This window comes from Rhinolophus hipposideros, assembly GCF_964194185.1.
Source record: "Rhinolophus hipposideros genome assembly, chromosome: 6".
Taxonomy (NCBI): domain Eukaryota; kingdom Metazoa; phylum Chordata; class Mammalia; order Chiroptera; family Rhinolophidae; genus Rhinolophus; species Rhinolophus hipposideros.
Window position 1 is genome coordinate 15867501 of NC_138052.1, and position 27764 is coordinate 15895264.

General features: G+C 35.9%; 1 protein-coding gene across 2 annotated transcripts in view; it reads right to left on the reverse strand.

Annotated features, from left to right (window-relative positions):
• NCKAP5 (NCK associated protein 5) overlaps positions 1 to 27764 on the reverse strand; it is an 834652-nt gene that overhangs the window by 565183 nt on the left and 241705 nt on the right. For both annotated transcript variants that reach the window (XM_081050689.1, XM_081050688.1), the window contains exon 3: positions 25812 to 25885. In XM_081050689.1, the coding sequence (XP_080906815.1) occupies positions 25812 to 25885 (74 nt within the window). The remainder of the gene's footprint in view (positions 1 to 25811; positions 25886 to 27764) is intronic.

Consider the following 27764-nt stretch of genomic DNA (forward strand, 5'->3'; position numbering starts at 1 on the left):
GCTGCAATAAACATAGGAAGGAGTGCATACTGATTTTTGAATTGGAGTTTTGGATTTCTCCGGGTAGATGCCTAGGAGTGGAATTACTGGATCATAGGGTAGTTCCATTTTCAGATTCCTGAGATACCTCTATACTGTTTTCCATAGTGGCTGCACTAATCTGCAATCCCACCAACAGTGCAATAGCGTTCCCTTTTCTCCACATCCGCGCCAGCATTTGTTGTTTGTTGATTTATTGATGATAGCCATTTTGACTAGAGTGAGGTGGTATCTCATTGTGGTTTTTATTTGCATTTCTCTGATGGTTAGTGAGGTTGAGCATTTCTTCATATGTCTTCTTGCCTTCTGTATGTCCTTTTTAGAAAAATGTCTCCTCAAGTCCTCTGCCCATTTTTTAATTGGGTTGTTTGTTTTCTTGGAGTTGAGTTGAGTAAGTTTTTTATAGATTTGTGATATTAACCCCTTATCAGATATATCATTGGTAAATATCTTTTCCCATTCAGTAGGATCCCTTTTTGTTTTATTGATGGTTTCCTTTGCTGTGAAAAAACTTTTTATTTTGTTTTTATTTTTTTTTTATTAATTAATTAATTTATTAGTTTCAGGTGTACAAAACAAGGTAATACTTAGACGTTCATCATTTATATCCCTCATACTGTGAACCCCCCTCCCCCCATCCACTATCCCTCCGACCTCACACTGAACCATCACATTATATATATAAAATTATAGTTGGCATTCATTAATGTTTAGCTTCTGGTGTACAATGCCATGATCAGGTATCCACAGTATCCCTGAGGTGGTCTCCCAAATAGGACGCATGTCCATCGGATACCCAACAAAATCTTTACAACATTATAGAATACCTTCCCCAAATTAATTTTCAAAAGAAAAACCCTGAGGCCATCTTGTGGTTACCAGCTGCTTCCAAATCCCTTCACCTTTCCCCTTATCCCCAACCCCCTCCCACACACCCATCTAACCACTCTCGGTTTTTTCTCTGCGTCCCCAAAACTGACTCTGATTAGTTCATTCACATAGTCTTTTCTTTAGATTCCATATATAAGTGAGATCATATGGTACTTGTCTTTCTCTTTCTGACTTATTTCACTTAACATAATGTTCTCTAGATCCATCCATGTTGCTGCAAATGATAAGATTTCTTTCTTCTTTATGGCTGCGTAATACTCCATTGTATAAATGTACCACAGCTTCTTAATCCAGTCATCTACCGATGGGCATTTTGGTTGTTTCCATATCTTGGCTATTGTGTAAAGTGCTGCAATAAACATAGGAGTGCATACAGATTTTTGAATTGGAGTTTTGGATTTCTCCGGGTAGATGCCTAGGAGTGGAATTACTGGATCATAGGGTAGTTCCATTTTCAGATTCCTGAGATACCTCCATACTGTTTTCCATAGTGGATGCACTAATCTGCAGTCCCACCAACAGTGCACTAGCGTTCCCTTTTCTCCACATCCGCGCCAGCATTTGTTGTTTGTTGATTTATTGATAATAGCCATTTTGACTGGAGTGAGGTGGTATCTCATTGTGGTTTTTATTTGCATTTCTCTGATGGTTAGTGAGGTTGAGCATTTCTTCATATGTCTTCTTGCCTTCTGTATGTCCTTCTTAGAGAAATGTCTCCCCAAGTCCTCTGCCCATTTTTTAATTGGGTTGTTTGTTTTTTTGGAGTTGAGTTGAGTAAGTTTTTTATAGATTTGTGATATTAATCCCTTATCAGATATATCATTGGCAAATATCTTTTCCCATACAGTAGGATCCCTTTTTGTTTTATTGATGGTTTCCTTTGCTGTGAAAAAACTTTTTAGTTTGATGTAATCCCACATGTTTATTTTTTCTCTTACTTCGCTCGCGCGAGGGGATACATCAGTGAAAATCTTACTCCGGGTAATGTCCATGAAGTTTCTTCCTATATTTTCTTCTAGATATTTTATGGTTTCAGATCTTACATTTAAGTCTTTAAGCCATTTTGAATTTGTTTTTGTATATGGTGTAAGGAGGTGGTCCAGCTTCATTTTCTTGCATGTGTCTGTCCAGGTTTCCCAACAGCACTTATTGAACAGACTGTCTTTACCCCATCGTACATTCTTGCTTCCATTGTCGTAGATTAGATGGGCATATAGGCATGGATTTACTTCTGGACTCTCTATTCTGTTCCATTGATCTATGTGTCTATTTTTATGCCAGTACCATGCTGTTTTGATTACTGTAGCCTTGTAGTATAGTTTGAAATCAGGTATCGTTATACCTCCCACTTTGTTCTCATTTCTCAAGATTGCTGAGGCTATCCGGGGTCTTTTATGGTCCCATATAAATTTCAGGATTATATGTTCTAAAGAAATTTCATTTTTGAACAAAGCTATCCTATATAACTAATATAATATGGGTTATTAATTTTGGATTTATCGCAGATTGTTGTCTATTATAACTTTTTCATTGTTCTTACTAAGTTTCTGTTCTATCATAACCAGTCTTAATAAAATTTGGTTTCCTCAGTAATTAAACCTCTGTGGCTAGGGTCCAGGGCTGAATTCAGCACAGCAATTTACAGTGCTGGACTTCCCACATTTTTTCAATCACAACTGAGCATATCATTGTTCTGTGATAGCATTATCATCATTAATAAAATTTATACATGGAATGCATTTAAGTTGTGCCTGGTTATTCTTCTGGGACTTGGTAACAACAACAACAAGAAAAAAATATATACCAATGTTCTATCAATCATTCCATTTTTGAAACTTAAAGATTAATATCCTTTCCTTAATATAGTTATTCATCCAACAATCATTTATTAAGTAATTATTACATTAGATATTTTGCCAGGAAGAAGTTCATATGGTCCTTAAGCCAGAAAATGACCTCAATTTTTAACAGCATATCTTCTGAATATTTTACGTTTGCATTCATATTCTGTCTTTAGACTGTCTTGTGAATTTAGTGCATGTGCATGTTACATGTTAGTATGAATGTACATATGTATATACACATACATATTATTAGTATGTGTGTGTATAGTTGACCCTTGTATAACAGGTTTGTACTGCTCAGGTCCACTTATACGCAGATTTTTTTTTCACTCTATACCTGCACTGTTTTCAACCTGCAGTTGATAGTCTACAGATGTAAAAGGCAAACTGTATGCATTTATCGATGCCATTTTATATAGGGCATTGAAGCATCCATGGAGTTTGGTATCCATGGTGGTCCTCAAACCAATCCTCCGCAGATGCTGAAGACAACTAAGTTTCTGCGGAGTCAAAAGTTATATGCAGGTTTTCAACTGTGCAGAGGGTTGACACCCTTCCTCCAGCATTGCTCAAGGCTCAACTGTGTGTGTGTGTGTAAACATATGCTGATAAGTTACTTTTATCAGAATACCCCCTTTATATTTGGGAACCTATAAGCAAAGTAATAACCTAAATGCAAAGAAGGGGAAAAACTACCCTCATGTATACTTAGACTTACTTTACATTTGCCCAAACCCACCAAAATCAGGTCTCAGATGAATATCCACACATACTTGAAATGGCTGCATCAGGGTGAAGGTGGAATATAGTCAAACTAAACACAAATTTAGGAAATGAATTATCTATCTTCTCCCCTAGCATGGGGGTAACTTCCATGGTTTTCAACAACCTATAGAATGCAGTCCTATGAAAATAATAAATGGAAACATTTTTTTAGGAACTCTAACGAAAAGTTAATCATGTGGAATTTTTTTCACTAGGTGCTGAGACTTTTACAAAGAACTATTATTCCTCGTAATTTTTACTTGATGATTTATGGGTCTGAATTTTTTAATGTTTTTAATAATAGAATTATAGAAAGAATATGATCATTGAAAGGGACCTAGAACTACTATTCCTGCTTGCTTTATGGATGGAGAAATTGAGTTTATGTCATATTTAGGGCCACAAAAGGTATTCCTGGAGACAACTCAGTTGTCTGTGAGGTTTCCTCAGCCACTTCACAGCACTCCAGCCACCACACAGACTGGTAGAGCTTGTAGTGCCTCAGGGCTTAATGGAGCAGTTCTTAGAAGGACATGGTGACACAAAATATCAAATTTATGAGGGCCAACAATCCTCAGGAGCTAGTATGCACAGTGTTGCAAAACAATATTAAAAAGGGCTTTTAAAAACTAACTCTAGATCAGGAATTAGTATCCAAAGGCAAAATCTTGCCTATTTTACCAAATAAAATTTTATTAGAACAGTCACACACACTCACTTCACTATTGTCTGTGGCTTCTTTTAATCTCCAGCTACCTAGTTGAGTAGTTGCAACTGTGACCATAAGGACATAGCCAGTAAAGTTGAAAATATTTATTATTAGGTTGGTGCAAAAGTAATTGCATTTTTGCAATTATTTTTAACCTGTTAAACCGCAATGACTTTTGCACCAACCTAATAGCTGGCCCTCAACAGAAAAGTTTGCCAACCCCTATTCTAGAAAATATTGTCCTCTCACAAGCTATTATAAACATGAATGACTATAATTTAAAATACTACAAATAATTATAATTTTGAGTTACAATTTGAAATAACTATGGTAATTAAATACCTGTTATAAATTTTAAGGAGCCCTCAAGTTTCTGACACAAGTTGTTCTACAGCATATACACTCCTGTGGAATGTGGAGACATTTCATTTTCAATAGTAAGAATAAGAGTCATTTTAGCTAATTAACTTTTAAAAATTAAACCTAAATTAACGTTGTATAGCCAGCAATAACTACAGCTAAGATTATTTCTAGATCATTAAAATACAGTGCTCCTGATGAATGGATATCCTCTATAACTTTCTTTACAAAGACAATTATAGTTGCTTATAAAGTTTCATTTTGTCCTTTGAGCATTCAAGATTATTGTATTTTCCCAAATTGTAAACACAGATTTTTTTTAAATTTATTTTTATGAAATAGGAATAGAACATTTATTAAATTTCTAGAATGTCTTGTAATATCTTAAAGTTGCAAAGCTATTATCTGGGCAATTAAGTAAATTTAAAACAATATTAACAAAAATGGGCCCCAGAGTATCCTATAAAAGGAGATATATATTTTTGAGATATATTCTGGAGATATATTTGGGATGAGATAAAGAAAAAAACTACAAATGAAATTGGTACTTAAAGGATTGAAATAAGTTTAGTGGTTACCAGAGGGTAAGTGGGGAGGGGAATAGTAGAAGAGGGTAAAGGAGGTCAAACATGTGGTGATGGAAGGAGAACTCAGTCTGGGTGGTGAGCACACAAGTGATTATATAGATGACATATTACAGAATTGTACACTTGAAACCTATGTAATTATACTAACCATTGTCACCCCAATAAATAAAATAAAATAAATAAGATAGCACTATAATAAATTATTATTTTTTAGGAAACATATTCTAGGTACCACAGAGAATCTCTTCTGCCTTTATAGTATTTGGCCTGTATATGGACTCAGGATAGAGTAGGTGACACTATAGTAAAAGACCACCCCCTAGACATCTGTGGTTTGCCATGAAGGCATATTTCTTCCTCATATTGTATATTGGCAGAGACCTCTGCTCATGGCAATCATTCTATGACCTAGCTTTAGACAAACCATTATCTTGAGCACTGCTGGTTGTCATACCAAAACAAAAAACTATGTTGGAGGATTGTACATCTACAATTAAATGCTTAAACTTGAAATGTCACTTCTGCTCACCAACTATTGGTCAGAATGAGTAATACAAACCATTCCTAACAATAAGGGAGCAGGAGTTGCAATCCTATTAGGTGCCTATAAGGATAGAGCTGGAAATATTTATTAACAACTCACTGAATGTTTAAGATAAGGATGAAGGACCCAACCCTCAGACCAGACTAGTTAATGGTCTGTGCTTCACTTTCCTCATCTATAAAATGTCTTTTCAAATACTAAACCTCATAGAATTATAAAGATGAAATGAGCTGATATTTGTAAAGTGCTTAGACGAATACTAGCATATAGTCAAGTGTTACTGTTGTTTCATTTCAAGCTTTGTATTTGCCACACTGCTCTTCATAGACAATGACAGACAGGAGGGCAGTCTTAGGAATGTTGAGTTGGACCCAGCAGGGATGTCGATGAGAAAGATTCTTAGGAAAAGACCCATGAAAGAGATCAAAATGCCATATCTTCCTTCTAAATATCACTGATCCAGGAAACAGGAGACAAGCTATTAGGGAGGTAATGATTTAGTTTAACAGAAGATAGATGACCAGGGAGATAAAGACACCCAAATTGATACTAGGTCTTATGAAATATGAAGGTCAGAAGATGAATTTAGGGTGTGAACATGTCACATGGACACAGTGAGTGGAGGATGTTGGATAGGGGTGGTACATAGTATGTACATTTGAGTAATACAGTATATAAATGAATCCCTCTGAATATGTGGTTTATAAGGCTTCCATCACACTAAATATGAGAGGTAAAGTAGAAGACTTCCACTAGAAAGGACAAAGGCAGTAATGGAAAAAGAGGAAGGAGAATAAAGATAAACTAAACCAAGAACCAGAGTCTAGGACGTATAGAAACACAGCAAGTGGTGGACTGATCGCCTTGTTCATTCAAATCAGAGCTTCTGCTGCTTCAGCATTGGCACCAGTGAGAGAGCTCTGAATCCATGACTGTCCATCCATGGCCATCTATCCATGACCATCCATGGCCACACGTGACCATTCATATATCCACATTCATTCAAACAATTCTAGATGGTTAGGAACCAGGTGAAGAGATGAGCAGACACAATTTCTTCTTTCAGGAGCTTACTAGTTACCAAGGCAGATAGAGATGTTAGTAAATTATCTGTAACAGTTAGAATGAAATCCCGTATTTTGCTGTGTGTAATGTCCTCCTCTGTATAATGCACACCCACATTTTTTGGCCCAACCTTTCAGGGAAAAGAATGTCTTGTTTTAATTTTTTAATTCAAATATTTATTTGTTTTCATTTAGGTATTTGGTTTTTGTATTATAAAGGAATCTTAGCATTTATTTTTTAACACATTGTGGTAAAATAAATTTTATATAATGAATAATTAGAAAACAGAAGAACACATACAAGGCACAAGAAATTTTATGTAGTGGTAACAAATTTACGATATAGAAGGCCAAGAACTCTTCATCATTGCAAGTTCATCGTAAGTTCAACAAAACCGATTATCATATTCCAGGGTATTATTTTGCATACATGTCATTATTGATTTCTAGAGTTACACTTTTAACTCATAAGCATAAATAAAATAATTAAAAACATTTATATAGATACAGAATTAGTACAATCTATGTATAATGCGCATCTTTATTTTTCCCTCACAAATTTTGGCAAAAAAGTGTGCATTATACATGGCAAAATACGGTAAGTTCTCTACTGCATACACATGTCAAATTTTGTGGACATACAGAATATGGAGAGCTCCATTTTCAGTAGCGAATAAGGGAATGCTTTTTGGAGAAGACAGAGAAAAAATAAGCTTAAAAAAGAAAAAGCTTTCTTTTTACCACCCACAAATAATAATTCTGCAGCCCACTTTAGAAGGTCTCATTTCACAATTTGTCTATGTTTCTAAAACTTCCTGCTATTCCTCCTCCAAAATATTAATTATGATTTTTAAAATGGTTATTTGATTTGACTTTTATGTCAGTAATCGTCCCATGTAAGCTCCATAGTCTACATTTTTCTAAATGGTCACAAATTCAAAAGATCTTTAGAGCTGAAAAGGAATTTCAGCTCAAATTTCTGCTGTACAGATGAAGGGTCAAGTGTCTGAATGATTTACTCAGGATTACAGAGTGGCAAGCCCAAGACTAGAACTTCTATCATAACACTGAAGTATACGTTGGTTTAAACCATAAATGAATTTGGTTTGAAATCAGCGAGCGTGATGCCTCTCAATTTGTTCTTTCTCAAGATTTCTTTGGCTATACTACAATGCTAAAATAACCAAAACAATATGGTACTGGCATAAAAGCAGATACATAGATCAATGGGATAGAAAGCCCAGAAATAAATTGTCACTTATATGGTCAATTAGTCTACAACAAAGGAGGCAAGAATGTACAATGGGATAAAGACAGTGCCTTCAATAAGTGGTGTTGAGAAAACTGTACACATACATGAAAAAAAAATGAAACTGGACCATATACAAGAATAAACTCAAAATGGATTAAAGACTTAAATGTAAGACCTGACACCATAAAACTTCTAGAAGAAAACATACGCAGTAAGCTCTTCAACATCAGTCTTAGCAATATCTTTTTGGATATGTCTACTCAGGCAAGGGGAACAAAAGAAAAAATAAACAAATGGGGCTATATAAAAATAAAAAGTTTTCCACGTGGCTATCCAATTCTCCCAGCACCATTTATTGAAGAGGCTGTCTTTCCTCCATTGTATGTTTTTAGCTTCTTTGTCAAAAATTATCTGTCCATATTTATGTGGTTTTATTTCTGGGTTCTCAGTTCTATTCCATTGGTCTATGTGTCTGTTTCTCTGCCAATACCATGCTGTTTTTATTATTGTAGCCCTGTAGTACAAGCTAAAGTCAGGCAGTGTGATACCTCTAGCATTGTTCTTTTTTCTTAAGATTGCTTTGGCTATTCGGGGTATTTTGTGGTTTCAAACAAATCTGATGATTTTTTGTTCTGTTTCTTTAAAAAATGCCATTGGGATTTTGATGGGGATTGCATTAAATCTGTATATTGCTTTGGGTAATATGGCCATTTTAACTATGTTGATTCTTCCAATCCATGAGCATGGAATATCTTTCCATTTCTTTGTGTCATCTTATTTTTCTTTCAAAAATGTCTTATAGTTTTCAGCATATAAATCCTTCACATCCTTGGTTAAATTTATTCCTAGGTATTTTATTCTTTTTGCTGCAATTACAAAGGGAATTGTTTTTTGTATTTCTTTTTCAGAGATTTCATTGTTAGTACATAGGAATGCAATGGACTTTTGTACGTTGATTTTGTAGCCAGCACCTTTACTGTATTCGTTGATTGTTTCTAACAGCTTTTTGGTGGAGTCTTTAGGGTTTTCTATATATAGCATCATGTCATCTGCAAAGAGTGATATTTTAATTTCTTCATTTCCAATTAGTATGCTTTTTATTTCTTTCTCTTGCCTGATGGCTCTGGCAAGGACTTCCAACACTATGTTGAAAAGCAGAGGTGATAGGGGACAGCCCTGTCGTGTTCCTGAACGTAGAGCAAAGGGCTTCACGTGCAAAGGAATGAAACTGGACTGTTATCTGTCACCATGTACCAAAATTAATTCAAAATGGATCAAAGACTTAAGCATAAGGCCTGACACAATAAACTGCATAGAAGAAAACATAGGTACTAAACTTATAGACCTTAGGTTCAAAGAGCATTTTATGAATTTGACTCCAAAGGCAATGGAAGTAAAAGCTAAAATAAACAAATGGGACTATATGAAACTTAAAAGTTTCTGCACAGCAAAAGAAACCATCAACAAAATAAAGAGGCAACCGACTGAATGGGAGAAGATTTTTGCAAATAGTTCCTCCGATAAGGGTCTAATATCCAAAATATACAAGGAACTCATGAAACTCAACAACAAAAAAACAAACAACCCAATTGAAAAATGGGCAGATGACCTGAAGAGACATTTCTCCAAAGAGGACAGACATACAAATGGCAAATAGACATGTGAAAAAATACTCAACATCACTAATCATCAGAGAAATGCAAATAAAAACCACAATGAGATATCACCTCACCCTAATCAGAATGGCTATCATCAACAAGACAAATAGCAACAAGTGTTGGAGAGGCTGTGGAGAAAAAGGAACCCTCATACACTGTTGGTGGGAATGCAGACTGGTGCAGCCATTATGGAAGGCAGTGTGGAGGTTCCTCCAAAAATTACAAATAGAATTACCATATGATCCAGCAATCCCTCTCCTGGGTATCTACCCAAAGAATTTGAAATCATTTATACATAAAGACACGTGTGCTCCAATGTTCATTGCAGCTTTGTTTACGGTGGCCAAGACATGGAAACAACCAAAATGTCCTTCGATAGATGAATGGATAAAAAAGTTGTGGTATATATACACAATGGAATACTATTCGGCGTTAAGAAAAGATGATATAGGAACATTTGTGACAACATGGATGGATCTTGAGAGTATAATGCTAAGCGAAATAAGTCAGACAGAAAAAGCAGAGAACCCTATGATTTCACTGATATGTGGTATATAAACCAAAAACAACAAAAGAACAAGACAAAGAAATGAGAAACAAAACTCATAGACACAGGCAATAGTTTAGTGGTTACCAGAGGGTAAAGGGGTGGGGGGTGGGAGATGAGGGTAAAGGGGATGAAATATATGGTGATGGAAGAACTGACTCTGGTCAGTTGTGTGGTGAACACACAACGGGATTTATAGATGATGTAATACAGAATTGTACACCTGAAATTATGTAATTTCATTAACAATTGTCACCCCAATAAATTTAAAAAAATAAATTAAAAAAAAGTTATTGCACAGTGAAGGAAACCATCAACAAAACAAAAGACAACCTACTGAATGGGAGAAGGTATTCACAAATGATATATCTGATAATGTGTTAATATCCAAAATATATAAGTAACTCACATCTCTTAACAACAAAAAACAACAATCAAATTAAAAAATGTTCAGAGGACCTGAATAGACATTTTTCCAAAGAAGATGCTCAACATTGCTAATTCTCAGGGAAAAACATATCAAAAGCACAATGAGATACGACCTCATACCTGTCCAAGTGGCTATCACCAAACACACACACACACACACACACACACACACACACAACACACACACACACACACACAAAATCAATAAATAACAAGTGTTGGAGAGGATGTAAAGAAAAGGGAACTCTTATGCACTGCTGGTTGGATTGTAAATCGGTGGAGCCACTATGGAAAACAGTATGGAGATGCCTCAAATAATTAAAACTATGGCTGCCATATGACCCCAGCAATTCCATTTCTGGGTATTTACCCGAAGAAAACAAAAATATTAATTAAAAAAGATACATGCATCCCTATGTTCATTGCAGCATTATTTACAATAGCCAAGATATGGAACCAACCTAGGTGTCCATAGATAGATGAACAGATAAAGAAGATGCAGTTCATATATATACAAAGGAATATTACTTAGCAATAAAAAAAGAATGAAATCTTGCCATCTGCAACAACATTAAAGGATCTACAGGGTAATATTTTAAGTGAAATAAGTCAGACGGAGAAAGACAAATACTGTATGATTTCACTGATATGTGGAATCTTAAAAAAGAAAAAGGAGTAAACAAAACAGAAATAGGCCCAGGCCCAGAGATACAGAGAACAAGATGATGGTTGCCAAAGGGAAGTGGGATGGAGGGATGGGAAGAAAATATTTTAAATAAAGATAAAAGAATCAAGAAAACAAAAATGAGTCCAGAGCTACTCTGTGAGTGTTCTGTGTCAGATACAAAATGACTGTGTATATAAGATTTTAAATAATGTGAATAAACATGAAATTATCATTGAACCCTAAAATGCCTAATTGAAGGGGTCACCACTTGAAACGTGGGTGTGTTTAGGCGAAAAAAATGGAAGCCCTATTCCACAAAGTTGGGATTACGTTTATGGAATTTATTACCTAACAAGAAGTGGGAGAATTTAGAAATACAAATGTTTTTAAAATGGCTCATATAAATTAATGGCAGGCTCATCACAGTTAATAATAAAAAATACTATGTTTGGGTCATGTTATGAATGTTTGAAGTTAACCTCAAAGAGGTCCTGCTTTGCCAGCTCTGCCAAGAGAGAGATGGCATGGAGCCGTGACGCTTCATGACAATTGTTTCCATGGGTGAAAGCCTCTACGTGCTGCATTTTGGATGCCACAAGAAACTGCTAGGCTCCTATGTTTTCAAATAGAAAGCGGACAGTCAAGGAACCAATCTTTGACTATCTATGAACCAAGATAACTATATCTACATGTGTTCCCAAACAGAAACATATGAGATTGTTCCACATTCTAACTTTACATGAGGAACCAGCTCTTGGAAATCCCATGAGAAAGTTTTTGTAAGGATTTATCCTCCCTTTCTTCTTTGATTTGTTCAAATCAAAGCAGGAAACCTTCCAGACATTCTGAACCTCTGAACTTTTTGTGGTTTTCCCATAAACATATGCAAATAGCCATACAGAAATTCAAAATTTCTTCTCACTGCTTGATAACATGGCCTTATATCATCCCTATATCTAGAGCACTCACATTTCCAACCCACTACAGAGTTGAGTTGGATGTTCCTTGGGAAAAAGAGCTCATTGGCTCATAAACGTCAGCAGCCTTCTCTCATATCTACCTATCTGGTTTCCAAAATGATCTTCCCAAGACACCCTAACTGATCCCCTCAGAAGGTTTCCTGCTGACAAGTGAATCAGCTTTTGCCTTTCTCCCGATCTCAGCTCATGCCTTCTCTGTGACAATATCAGGACATCCATCTGACAACAGTCCCAGCTAATTCATTTACTACAATGTCTAGCAGCATTTGACAGGAAAAATAATCTACACTATATTTATTGCAAGACTTTCACCAACGTGACAAAGATGAATGCAAACTTCACACCATCATTTTTCAGCTGTTAGCCAAAGTTGGAAGTAAAAGTTGAAAGTGATTTTCAAATGTTAACTTTAAAATTATGAGGAGGAAAATAATGGCTCTAATTTAAAACTGCCTGGAAATGGAACTCCTATAACAATGGTTTAGCATCCAGCAAGAAAACTAAACTTGCCTGCTAATGTAATAAACGGGCCAGAAATAAACCTCTCAGAGATATGGGGTAGCAGGGGAGGGAGAGACAGAAGCACAAAAAAGCGGCATTGGATTGGATTTCCAAAATAAAAGATCTGAAACTCTTAGCATAATGCATCTTCAAAAGTGATCTTCTTTTATAAAATGCATAAACCACTGTCATACTACAGCTGAAGTTGGAAAGATCCAAATGTGCTTCATGACGAACATCTATAATACCCAACTTTAATCTGTCTTCAGTAGAACATCCAATAGTTCCATTCACTTTGTGTTCTAGATAACTATTTTCTGATGAACTTTGTTTCTTATTTCTAACATTAATCCTTCTAAGATTATTCGTTAACCTTGGAATTATAAATGTCAAATTAATAATTGTTCATTTCAGTGACAATCTGAAGCTCACTCCCTTCTTCCTTCTGAAGGTCAGAGTAATTATCCAATAAAAGTTTTACCAAGGTCAGAAATGACCTAATTTACTTGTAATTGTTAATTTGGATCTGACCTCTTAACCATAAATAAAGCCTTGGCATTAGGGAAAAGAAGATGTGAAACAAGACAAGGAAGGCAATTAAAAAAAAAAAAAGTCAGGGACTAAAGGAGCAGTACAGAAAAAAAAGAACAGATAGTCTAAATTTAAAACACTCTTTGCCCTTTCTTGAAATAATGATTTATATTCTTTGAGTCCACAAGAGAGTAACTGGATATGCATGATGCAATGCTGGAATTTTAGGTATTTTGCCTAAAGGTTATTAACAATTAGTACCACTGGAGGAAAAAATCATAAAATTAGAATAGCAATCTTCTCTCAAAGCGTGACTGTAACTGGATTTGTAATCTGGCCATTATAAAATGTATTATGTTTATAGTAGAGCCCCATATGTTAAGAGAAAAACTGACAAACTAGAATATGTCCAGTAGGTGGGCAGAATTCAGTGGGGTGTGAAAAATAAATTGTATGAGGAACAACGGAAGAACCTACATTGCTTCCTTTGTAAAAGTGAAGACTGAGGAAAAAGCTGTAAAACTGTCTTCAATTATTTCAAAAGGATGGTACACAGAAAAGGAAATGGGCTTTCCAAGTAGAACTACCGATGGCAGCATTGGGGCCAGATAGAGAAAGCCAGCTGATGAATCATGCAACACGAGGGGAGTCTGCACTATTCCCATCCATTCTGTACAACAGAATCTGTTGTACGTGACATCTGAACGATGGCCACCCAGCTTTTGCTTTGACTCTAGCAGTGGTACAGAGCTCACTATCTCAGGAACTCTCTTTTCCACATTAGAGATAGTAAGTGTTAGAACATTCCTTCCTAGTGCCGAGTAACCGTCTCTCAGGTTCTAACTTAGACAATTGGTTTACCAGTTCTTTCCTCAGGAATATCCTAGGACGCTGCAGCTAATCCCTCTCCACAACACAACTTACTACATTTTAGAAACAATCATCAGTTCTATCCCTTAGTTATCTATTTGTCAAACTAAACATCTCTAATTCTTCTTACCATTATTAATTTAGTATTCTGCACCTCATTCCATTTTAGTCACTGGACACTCCCTGGTTTGTAATATCCTTACCTGACAGAGATAAATACTCTTGATATGGTATTATTAGCAAAAGTACAACATAGAACTTTTAATTCCCCTGTTCAAGAAAATCAGTCAATATATTAGCTGAATTCCTATTATGTTCAACCCTGAACACCTATCATGTTTGCCACCATTTGATATAGAATAGAAAGGAAAGCCAGGTGCTGATGATATTTGTACAGTCAAAATTAAGGTACTTGGAATCATTTTGGAGTTTTTACAGGATGTAAATCACTATGTATACATGTATAGTAGTTTCAAGTTTGGGTGTGCATGGGGGGTGGGGATGGGGTGTGGAATGGTGCCTAGGCCAGCTGAGGAATTGGCCTGAGGAGCTATAGATCAGGAGGATCTAGGCTGTCCCTTGAGGGATGGTAGGACTTGTCTGGAATGCAGTCCAATCCAACGAGAGAGTATATATATATATAGGAATAATGAGTAATGCAGAAAATCTGGATTGGTAAGGACACATGTGGCTAGAAATAGAAATATTGAGCTTTGTACTGTAATATTTTCAATATTCTTCCATTCTAATTCAATTCTAAACATCCTTGACTTTGCTAAAAAAATTTCCAGGACTCAGATTTCCACAGCTATAGAATTTGGCAAACTAATCCTTGATATTACAAGGAGCAAAGAGAGTAATGCTAGGACTCTTCTTAGGTGGTAAGTACAGATCTCAAAGGTGATTTTTTGGGCACCCAATTTCCTTTATTTCAAGCATGAGAATTCCAGGCAGTCCAGTGGGAAAGGTATTATTGGATAGATGTAACTTTTGGTATATTTTCAATTATATCATCTTGGTAACAAACGGTCCCAAAGGTCAAAATCCTAAACTGTGTGTCTGATCCAAAGAATCTCTCTTTTAGAGCAGCTTTCTGTAACTGCCCCATTCATATCTTTATTTGCAGAGCAGAGATACAGGAAAATCAATTAGATAAGAAACATGAATAAATCCAGGTAAATACAAATTCTGACTTTCAATTAGCCACTGAGAATGTGAATCTCCAGGGAATATTAAAGAAACATCATAAGACAATGCAATTTCCCTTAATAGGGACCAAAACCCCAGAGCTGCCCTTTTCTTTTTTTTTCTTTTCTTTTTTTTTAATGTTGTGCAATTGACTTTCGTTTTTGCCCCGTGCTGTGTTCATAGCTTCTGTGGAAACTTAAACATTATTCAATAGAACAATTTCCTGGAAAACCTTTTGAAAGTGGGCACAGATTCTGGCTCTGCTCTGGTGCCCTGAGTCTGCCAGCATGCTGTTTTATTACCTCTGGAATGTTCAATGCCAAGACACAGCCCAAGAGTTAGAGCTTAAAGAAAACTAGATACACACAAAATATTTTTTTGCCTTCGTTCAGGAAGGGAAACTGTCACTTCCAACTATCCATAATTCTATGTATCTATCACTTCTCCTCTAGCGTCATCACCCAACCTTTCAACTGTCCTACCAAGATAACTGGTAAGAATTATAGATTGTTAACTCTAAAGCAAGGGCTGCTAAAATCACTTACTTCAACCCTGTCTCGTTACCAATGGGAAACAGAGGTCCAGAATGCCTAAATGACTTTCCCAGAACTACGCAGTAAGGGGTAGACTCAGGACTTGAGCTCCACACTGCACGGAATACACCAGGGATATTTTTAGAACTTAGCAACAGTACAACAGTCACCAACCAATCAGAACAGAGAACCCGAATGTACCGGTATGCCTCCAAATACCAGTCCCACCTGGGCTAGAATGCATATTAATAATATTTTAGGAGATAAAAAGTACCCCTTATGAGTAACTAGGTTATCTAAAGCACTTAGCTAATAAAATGACAATTTACTTTAGTCGCTGGTTGTTCTCATTTTTCACCTTTTTACTTAATTTCCCCACACTGTCATCCATGCCACTAATCAATCCTTTGACAACTCACCCTCCATTTGGCAGTCTATGTCATCATTTATTTTGAATTCCCCTCTGACTTCAAGTGTATGTCCATCTTGCCAAAATTCTCGAGACCTTCTCTGTAAACACCACCTTTGTAGGCTTTCAGGTTAAGCCATGATTCTATTTTTAAAAGGAGTTTGGTCTTTGTGTCTTTAATTTTTCTCTAACTGACTTTATTCGCAGTTGGGGGGAAAAATACCATACTATTTTAGGCCTTGATTTTTATCATCAATTTACTATTTATTTGTTTACCTACCACAGTCTCCTCTTAAATCCTTTCTTTAAAAATTATGACATATGTTTTCATTTCTTCTATTGATGAGGTTGTTTGCAGCTGAAGATAAAATTGGTAGATAAATGGAGTAAAACTGGAGGCAGAAATACGCACTTTATTATTGTTACTGGTTAGAGCCTTCCACGTGATACATAATGGCCCATCATGCAAACACGACATGCATTAAGACTTCTTTATGACTGAATTTTGAAAGCAGCATAAACGAGTATAGTGAAACAAGCATTCTTCCTTGCTTTACATACCACTAACTTGTTGACATTTTCATTAAATATTCCATCTTTAACGTCCTAACAGTAACTACCTTGAAACTGTGAATCCCATTCAGCATTTTCACGTCACGGAGACAAATGACTTTGCTATACTTGCTTGACTTGTTTCTTACATGGTCTTCCCAAAAAAGGCGGGCTCATTGCTAATGAACACATGCTCCTTTAGTCAATTCTCTTGTTGAATCATCACACATTCCTTCAATGGCTTAAGAAATGCATTGAGCATCTATAACGTGCTAAGTAACTTAAGTGTAAAGATAACTAAAGCACACTTCCAGCTGTCTCTATGCTTTCAAGATAGGCAAAGTTTTATTTTCAAGTTCTATGTCATATGCTAAGCACTAGGAGGGATATGGGGAATGAGAAGACGTGATCCTACAGGTCAAAGACCTTAAGACTACAAAACCCACCAGGAGATAATTAGGAAATAAGACAGACTGAGATTGAGAGCTGTATGGTTAGAACTGGTGCAGAGGTCACTGAGGGTAAGGATAGAGCCACTGTTCGGCACCTATTTGGTGTATTTTGTTGAAGTGTTGGCCTCATAATTGGGAAGTGGAGAGGAAAGGCAACAACATACAGAGCATCCCCAGGTCTAAGAGAGAGATCTCCCTACTAGTAAAAGCTGGTTAAGGTAGTAATGCAAAGTTGAAAGCTACAGTGCTTCTTCTCTATGAGGCAGACATTTACATCCAGTGAAAAATCTATAATAATCTTCATAGGGTACATACAGAGGGTGCCAAAAAATGTATACACATTTTAAAAAAGGAAAAAAAAACTGTATTAAAATTGTAATACAATAAATGACGATGCTAGCCTTCATCTGATTAATGCCATCTTTTGAGCAAATGTCATACTACACATCGCTACCGTAATTCAATTCAACTTCGAAAAGTAACACATAGATAACACCTTTTAAAATGTGTGCTTTTTTTGGCACTCCAGTATATAATACTTATTCAGTGAGTGTTCAGTACAGGGTAAACCCTGAGCAACAAGTAAGTCAGGTTCCAGTAAAGCAAACTCATGAGGGCTTCGGGGCCAGGAAACCAGCCACAGGTTGTTGACCTCAACCAACCCTGCAACAGACGTTCACATTCTTAGAAGTTTTCTCTGCCCTGAGCTATCTAAGGTGTGCTTGCTACCAACTACTTTATAGTTTCATCAACCTATTCCCGATTATTTGATTCAGGGCACCTTTCCATCCTCAGTTCTTTGTGGGATTATTTTTGAGGTCTAATTTGTAATATAGTACAAAAGTATACAATGCGTCATCATTATAGACTTTGAGGGGGGAAAAAATTCCATTTTGTATTTCCTGTTTTCAGAGAGGCCCAAATACCTCTCCCTGGAGTTAAGGGCGGGGTATGAAAATGGGGTGCTAGAACTCCCTTCCAGGCCTCTGAATATGGAAAGGTAAAAAAAAATGGGGAGTGGGGCTTAAGCAAAAAAGTTACTGCTTTTAACTCCAGTTACCCATATAGAGATACAAATAAAGTTAAATCCTAAAATCCAATCCCCCTTAAAAAACATCAAAAGTATGCTCATGCACTAACAAGTTAGTGTTTGTTTGTTTATTTTTCCATTAAAATTTAAATTAAATAGAAGGCCATGGTAAATTATCCATTTCATTCCTCCTTCCAAAAAAACAAAACAACAACAAAAAAAACCAAAGGCACTTTGTCATTCCTACTGTTGATGCACGTCGGCCTGAACACATACATCTCTGTTGAACGGTCATTTATATGTTTGCCTGCTGGAGTTCCCCTTCTTTCAACTTAGTAGGGCATATTTGTGATCTTTATTACCCCAAATAAATCTGCAAAATGCCTTTTGCTCGAGGCTCTTTATTTTAATTTCAGATAAATAAATCACATTAGGTTTCTGGCCGTCATATTAAGATAAGCATGGATCTAAAAATAACAAACATATTTCAAGCCAAATGTTTTTCGATTAAATAGTGGTAAATTTCTCTGGGTGACCCCCAAATCCTATTGATGTTGAAATATGTTGGGTACTTTGAGAGTGTTTCTTGAAAATTATAAACCTGTTTAAATTACAAGTTGAATTATTTTCAAATCATCTGTGGACCTACTTATACGACATTATTCAACTCAAGCTTCCCATGGCTGCAGTAAATCCATCTGTGAAGTAAGGATATTTCCTTAGCTACATTAGAGGGCAATTTTATATCTTTGTAGGTTAATCTAATGCCTCTATCCATACTGCAGTTTATATATTAACTATAAAGAACTCTAGACCTGAATTTCCCATCATCATATGCATAGTTATACTAAAATCCTTACAGGCAGTTCAAATTCAATCTATTCAGTAAGCAATTCTTCATCGGCCTTCACTCCACTAGAGCTGCTCCTACTCAGGACTCAGATCAAAACACCAACTTCTTGGGGAAACTTTTAGACATTTGAAGGAGAGTCTCTAAAAAAAAAAACACGTGTTTTACAGTAAACGTATGTTCATTTTTTGCAAACCAGATTTGGGGTAAAGAGGATGAAATGCAACCCATATGATTTTAAATAGTCTATTTTATACATTTATTGGGTTAGGACCTAAGTGTGTGTTCTCTACTGGATTAGGATGTCCCTTCAAAAAAAAAAAAATAGAAGCGTGGGCAGATTTGATAAGAAACAGGGAATCAGACACATAAAGCTCCTGTAGAGTTTCAATCTGACCTTTTTCATATCTCCTTGTTCTGGAAGACCTGTGTTCAAACACTAGGCAACCCCCAAAGTAGATAAACCATGTACACCAAACAGATCACCTAGATAAATTATAATGTTGATAAATCCTAAATTATCAGGTCAAATATGAACCTGGGTGATCTTCTGTTTCAGTCAATACAGATATCTTTCTGGACTTAGTTCTACAAGCCCCTTCTATTGCTGAGCAAGTCACCTTCAAGACAGTTGTGTCATTTCATCAGGGGTTTCAGAGCTAATAAAAAGAAGCCTACATGTTCCTTTGCTTCTATAAAGCAGAACAGTCAGTCTATAATAAGCATCCTTTGGGAAACAGCTCAGCCCATAGCCCTCCCCATCACTGCTCACGGATGACATAACTGTTGAAACATGTGACAATACCCAATTTCCAGAGCCCTTATTTATTCTCCCTAGGGCTGGGCAGAGGGCACGACTTAGAGGCAAGACTCTTATCTTGGCAGGGGTCTGGGACTGGCTGCATCTCTGAAACAACGCCTGGTGGGTAATTGAGAAGTGACAATGATGGGTTTCCAGGGTGGCCCTCGTGCTTACACTTGCCCTGAATACAGCTATGATAGAAATCCAGCTCAAGGGTTGAGAGGAGGCGAAAATTATGTAAAGCTTGCTACCCCTGGCCTTCTTTGACTTCAGCAGAGTGAGACCTGAATGCAGAGCTGGGAAACCATGTGCTGTTATTGAGTTGGCATAGCAAGAGGTTTTACTTTCAGGGCTTTTATTGCTCTTGCAGAACACCGAGCTCTCTCTTTGTTTGCTATCCATTCTGTCCCCCAGCGATAGTCTCTTTTTCTCTTGATGGGATTTTTAAAAAAAGAAAACATATCACAGTTCTTATTTTATGTGGTGTCCACCACTGAGAATTCATGCAGAGCAATTTTACTTGTTGCCAATTAAGATCTCCCAGTGGAAATGTATGATTACAGCAAAGGCAACCTGTTTCATACTTTGCATCTCCTTAGTCTACGTAAATTAACCCCATGAGGATAGAGCCATGCTAATTCTTAAGTGCCTGGATAATATGATTCGGAGACCCAAGATGCATGAAAGTAAATCTCTGAGAGGTTCTGGGCTTGACTTTTCTTGGGGCATATGTGCTTTTGCTTATTATCTCTATTTCACAACAACAAAACAGTACCTAGATAACACATTAGCAAAGAATTTTCTTTTCCCAAGGATAGAATAGCATGGAGCCTCTCAGTAAGCAATTTTAATATCACTTAGTCACTGTTTACAGAAATTAAGGTTAGAACTGACAAACCGTAGACACTGGAGCCAATTATCTATATCCCAAAAATACATGAATATATATAAAAATTTTGGAGAACATGAATGAGTATTTTGGAATATAGACCATTTTATTTCAATGTTCACTCTACTTAAAAGCAACATTTTGAGCCATGATGAGAATAAAAAGAAACATTTTGCCCATTTTTCCTCTCTCTCTCCTTAGACTAAGAATCACATATAAGCCACAAAACAAAAGTCTATTTTTAAGAATTTTGGATGTACTGAAATCATCATTTTATTGTTGGAAGGGATAGGCCTTAGGGAATCTTGTTACAACCAGGGATCTATTCACGCGTTTGAAGTAAGGGTTGTCCTTTCCTTGGTGATGTAGAACCCATTTCTCTTCCTGGGGAAGCAGCAGTTAAATGCTTTACTATGGTCAACACAGTTTATAATCAATTGTTCTTCAGATTCTTGGAATTTGGTATTGAGGCTTGGGCTACCCATCAAGAAAATGGCATTGGCTTTTCCACATATCTACTTTCCCCTTTTACCAACAACTCAGGCTCCTCACAGTACTAGCTGCCCTTTTACTAAGTCACCCATCCCTTTCACCAAGTACCAGTGAAGGGGTAGGGAGAAGGAGGAGGGGAAGAGGGTACAAGCCATGTTTTTGTATATTTGGCTTTCAAACTGGATAGATCACCATTTCCCAAAATATATTTATTGGAACCTTAGTTCAAGTAGGTACTTCAAGAAAAATATGACAGATTATTTTAAGAAGTCAGAATTATATTTTATATCCTATATTTGATGTGTATAACACATGTTAGCTATATAACTGGCTCTGAAAAGTTCTGCAATTAAAATCGTTTTAAAACTTGGTTTTACATAGTATATTTCAAATTTGACCACACCGTACCTTTATTTTACTTAGAACACCAATAACAGTGACTAGGGATTATGCCAGACATTTTACAATGGACAGGACAATCCCACTCCCACCCATGATAAGGAATGACCTGGCCCCAAATGTCAATACTGCTTGAATTGAGAAAGCCTAGCCTAGTTAAAGCTGTTCAAATGGAACTTTTGTTGATCTGGCATCTGTTGGCTGGCAGGTAGCACTTTGCGTTTCACCAGATGTTGTCATTTAATTTTAGTCATGCCCACCTACTATATTTATCTATAGGCTATTGATAACACTCTCTTCAATTTGAGCTATGAAAATTTGAAATAAGCACTTTGACAATATCTGGTTGAGTTACTGGGAAATTGTTAAGCATTTCTGTTATAGTAGTCATTGCTACTCATGTTCTTGAAGAAATCTATACTATACATATCATACAAGTTGATCATTACGTAGTATTTAAGTGTCAGAGAGAAAATGAGATTATACATGTCTAACACGCTATGTAAATGTAGTAGAACTTTAGACATTATGTTTCACATAATCTCGGTGCTTAGTAATCTTAAATACTAGCTATGTTGATACCTTCTTTTTACAGATAAGGAAACTCAGCCTCAGATGTCACCCAACAGCCAGTTTGGCAGGCCAGGACAAGAGTCCAAGCCTCTGAAATCTCCAGTCCAGTCCTCTTTCCACTTCTATAGCATTATGCTGTTTCCATTTTTTTTATACATAACTTCACATACGTGCCATGAAAGAGTCACTAATACCATAAGTATTCATGAATTTGATTTGCATTTTCAAACTATTTGTGTTTATTCTAACCTCTTAATTTGAGGTTACAAATAGATAAGGATTTCTATCATATGCAGAAGAAAGATATTCTTAGCAGTTGTTTTCTTACAATCTTTGTGAATCACAGATAGATTTAGCCAAATCGGAAATAGTAACAAATGTTATAAAAATCATTAAGTGCAAATGAGCCTTTTTTTCCTAATTTTAACTTTCCACATTGAAACAAACATGCAGAAATTGATGATCATGTTTCAATATCAACCAGTAAGCAAGCTGCCATGGGTATGTTTCTTTTTCATCATCAAGCAGGGACATGCAGAGCAAATACAACACACTCAGACTTGTACTCAAGTCTTAGACTAAGTTCTATATTCTGACTCCATAGGTGTCAAAAAAAAGACAGTTGAGCTAAATGACTGCTCATTGCTAGATAGCTATATTTGGACTTCACAAATTCCTTAGCAATTTGAAAACCCAGAGATAGATTATAGCTCTATTTCAGTAGAATACTAAACAGGGCCCCAAAATAACCAGTTATCTTAAGAGTATGATTACCACAATATATTTGTGTCACAGCAGATGGTTATGCTATAAGAAATGACTAAAACCTATTAAAGACAAATAGCACCCCCTCCATAAAAATCAGGAGAGAATTAATTCTTGTACCCAATCTCCTATCATTTGTCCAATCCATTTATCATTCAGCAAGTGTCAAGAACAATATGACATGTGTCTACCACACTTTTGATCGATCCTCAAACATTGTGGCCATAAATTAATGATGACCACCATTATGGGTGGAAGAACTAAATATTCAGAATTTGTCTTTTCTTTTAAGTTACACGTTAGCTCAATTATAAATGGAAGGCCATGAGATAGTATCAGGAGCAATGACAAGTAGACCACTCCAAGAAAATTTTACCAGCTACAAATCAAAAGCATAATGAAGTCAGAAAAAGTTTTATAGTGAGTTATGGGAACATTTGTTTAACTTCAGACAATCCAGTTGTGCTTGTATACATGACATGCTGTCCCCATGATCCTCTGCACATCATAGATTCTACCCATACTCAAGAAAGCATTTAAAAAAATTTAATCATAACCAGAAAGAATTTCCCACACTGCTCACTGTCACTCACATATGCTTCACCAAAAACAATTTAGCCACATAGCTTCTATTATGACATTGTAATAATCATCGTAAAGCCTATCACTTTAAGTCAGTCCAGATCTGTTCACAAAATATAATCAATTTCATGATTCAATAAATAGTATATAAACATGCTATTATGAGTTTTCATTTTCTTTTCAATACTACCCATTTCCATTTTCTCACTGGTAGTTATTCTGACTATTCAAATGTCATCATTGCCCTTTCTTGTTATTCAAATGTAGTTTTATTAGATCCTCTGGCACTATATATAAGGTTATGCTTCTTCACCAGCAATAATTCCATTTCTGAAGGATAATGGAAGTGACTGCACACAAAATTCTAAGCTCTTTGTGTGAGGTTAATTCAGTGCCTGAAATTGGACTGTAATTTAATCATATTGGAGAAGACCAAAAGATTTTTATTAGCTGCCTTGAGAAAGCAGAAACATATTCTTTCCATGCAGGAATTTGGTTCAAAGACCTGTGAAACCATTACTCCTTCCCCATGATGTGTATAAGACACACTTACTGACCAAATTAAACTCTAAATTTCTTTCGTCAGGTGGTATTCATAATTTTGGTGTATTTTTCTCTTAGAAGATAACAGACTATTCAAGTAGTTGAAAGAAAATATTATTCAGTAAAAAAACCTTTTAAATATACTTTGTAGTAGATCTATGGAAAATATGACTCTAAAGGCACATAACCATAAACACATTGTTGTTGATTGTATTAACACAATATACTGGCTCACAATAGAAAACTATATGAACACCAGGTTACAGCTCTCAAAAACAAATCTAACAAATATTGCATCAAGTTATATAAAATTAACTGGTATGTCTGTTAGCGACAAGCAGACTTAAAAATTATACACTTCTATTGTATCTTAGCAATTTTTCTATGTATTGAAATAGAATATTGTCTATTACTATAACCATAAATCGGTTCTCTAGCAGGAAAACTAATATAAGAGTAGGACAAATGAAAATACTGGGCACTTTACCCCAGAACTAGATTTCCTCAGAAGGACAAATTTCAAGTTTATTAGGATTTGTTACAAGGGTTCATGAAGAAAGGGCAGTATAGTCTGGTACAGAGACCAATGGTGATGGACTTGGATGAGGTTTGACAAGAAAGCCACAATGTTAGCAATTATTTACCCACCATCTCTGTGGTCAGAGAGAGCACTCTGTTCCATGCCACGAGGAGATAAGAAAGAACTTTAGGGGTTTATTGACAACAAGAAGACAGAGCTAATTATATGAAACTCTTCCAGTGCAATGTGGAGCATCGTGTAATTAAACACTAGCATATTTAGTCCAGATAACATGAGTTGTAGGAATTTAGCAAAAAGAATTCAGATTCCATAGCAACATTGATAAAAAACATGACCAGGAACCCTAAATATCTCATTAATAACATCACAACCATCTTTGCCTCTCTCAATTCCCAAGAAGCCCCCACGAAATCAATAACTTGAAAATACAACTTCTGTGATACTGACTTCTTTTTCCAATTAACCTGCACACGTATTTTCACATACCTTTTCTTACTGAGAATCAGAACCCACCATGCAGAACAAATACTAAACATTAGAGACCTATATGACATCATTCTTAAAATATTCCTCTTTAATGTGAAGAGTAAAATTTTTAAGCAAAAATGTCCTATGTTTCAATTACAGAAAAACTTAAATAATATTTAAGAAAGCAAGGGTGAGAGAATTTAGGTTCTACAACATAAGGTTGCCATGTCATCCTGGAAAAATTAATTCACTGATCTTGACAAGTTTCATAATTTTTACCATCCTTCCAGCTCTGAGCAGATCCTTCACTCAGGGACAACTTTTGGCACCATTGCTTTACTTTAATTAAAGGAACAGAATCCTCTGGGTAGCCTCTGGTGATTCTTACCCCCAGTGATGCTCTTGGCATCAAGTGGAACAAGAGACCATTTTCCAATTCCCTGCCTCTGTGATCAAGATCAAAGCTGTAGAGGCTGCCATAAGTTGAAGACATGATTTCACTTACCTCCAGAGGCTTCTGTGTTGCTCCTCGAGTTGAGTTAGCAGATGCTCAATGTATTTATTGGAATCCATGTACTCCTGCACATACAAACACACAAAGACAAATAAATCCTCATTACAATAGTCACCAGGACTCTAAAACTAGCTTCATCTCTACAAGGAAGATTTTTTTGACAAGATAATTCCTTGGTCCCTAACAGTCTATGTTTCTATGACTTATATGCATAGTTATTTGGGGATGAATAATAATTTCCCCATATCATGTGATCATTCTATAAACAAAGCACTGAAGAGAACTGGTGTTTTACAGAGTCAGCATAAAAATCCTCTTATTCACAGAACAAAAGCTAAATTTCACAGTCACCCACACTGGGGTCCGTACTCTACCATATAAAAGTAAATGAGCCAATGTTACTGCTGACCTTAAAAGAATAATTAGACAATGCAGGTCTTGATTACACTGGTATTACAAGGGTCACTTCCTAGCAAAAACAGTATCTTTGAACTTTATAGAATGCTTTATACGTCCACTGCCCACATTCACTGGACATATCATTTACATTGATGAAACACATGTCCATTTTCTTCATCTACTTTATAGAAACAGACACTGTAGTTTGCTTTTGCTTTCCCTGACTCTTAGAAAATAAATCTTTGGCTTCTACAAAGACATAATGGCAAGGGATATCTTGTGTTTTAGAAATGTGGGTAAATTGATGTTTGTAAATGAAGCAGTACTTTCAAGAAACATTTCTGAAGAATGAGGAATCCCTTTGTCATGTAAGCATGATTCCAAAATATTCATAGGTTATTAATAACCTGATTTTTTAAAAAAATTTGTGGTTTCTTCAACTGCAAACTGTGGAACAAAATACAGTATATAAAATTTGATGATTTTTTGTTTTATTCTGAACCTGACACATCTTTTTCTTTCTAGTTGAAACTCTAGCCCATGGACCTCTGTGTCTGTATTACAGCTGCCTTAGATGGACTACCTTGCAATGATTTCAGTGTCAAGGCTCCCATGAAAGCTATTGTTTCATTTCGTATGGATTTGAGACCAACTTAGAACTATTAAATAAATACATATTTATTTATTTTAATTAAATGCTATATATAATCTATTGCTCCTATAGGAATATTCACTATAATGGGTGGGTGGGGGAGAACAAGTAGAAGAAACACAGTAAGAGTTTCTCTAATATAATGGGAAGGTTCCTGTTCCATTTTTCCAGACCTGGATCTATCCAGATAGCTTTTGGGAAGCCTTCTTATCTTTCTACAATATTTCAGTTAGATTAGAAAGTATTCTAAGTCCTTATGTAGCTAAAAATGTGTTATGATTCTACAACACTGTCATTCTAATGCAGATAAATAGAGAGTTTTATTCTTATTAAATAATGTTCATTTTCACGTTAGTTATTTTAACAAGACCACTGGGCATATCAAAACCAAAGCAGAAATCTGTTACTGCAAGAAGCTATAATAGTTTGTGATAATATTAAGTATCCTGATCAAGGCTTAAATATGCTTTAGAACACTCAAAATTACTAAAGGCATTTTCAAATACATTTCATCAAAAAAAATTAAAGATACCATTCCCAAGTAGAAACAAACATATGAATTTCAGTCATTCACCCATTTTTTCCTTCAATTGTTTCCTCAACATCTGTTAGAGGACTACTTGAAACATAAGTTCAGTAGAGACAATAATAACAAAGAGGTGGAAGGTTCCTACCCTCAAAGAGCTTACAGTCTGTAGAGAGAGACATAACAAATATGTGAACAGATTGATTTCAGATGGGTTACATGCTATGAAGGAAATAACAGGTGATAGGAGAGACTTAATTGGGAGGGGCATGTTCTTTATATACAGTGGTCAGATGACGACTCTGAGCAAATGACATGTGAGCTAGCACCTGGAAGAGAAGGAAGAGGCAAAGACAGAGAAAAGGGG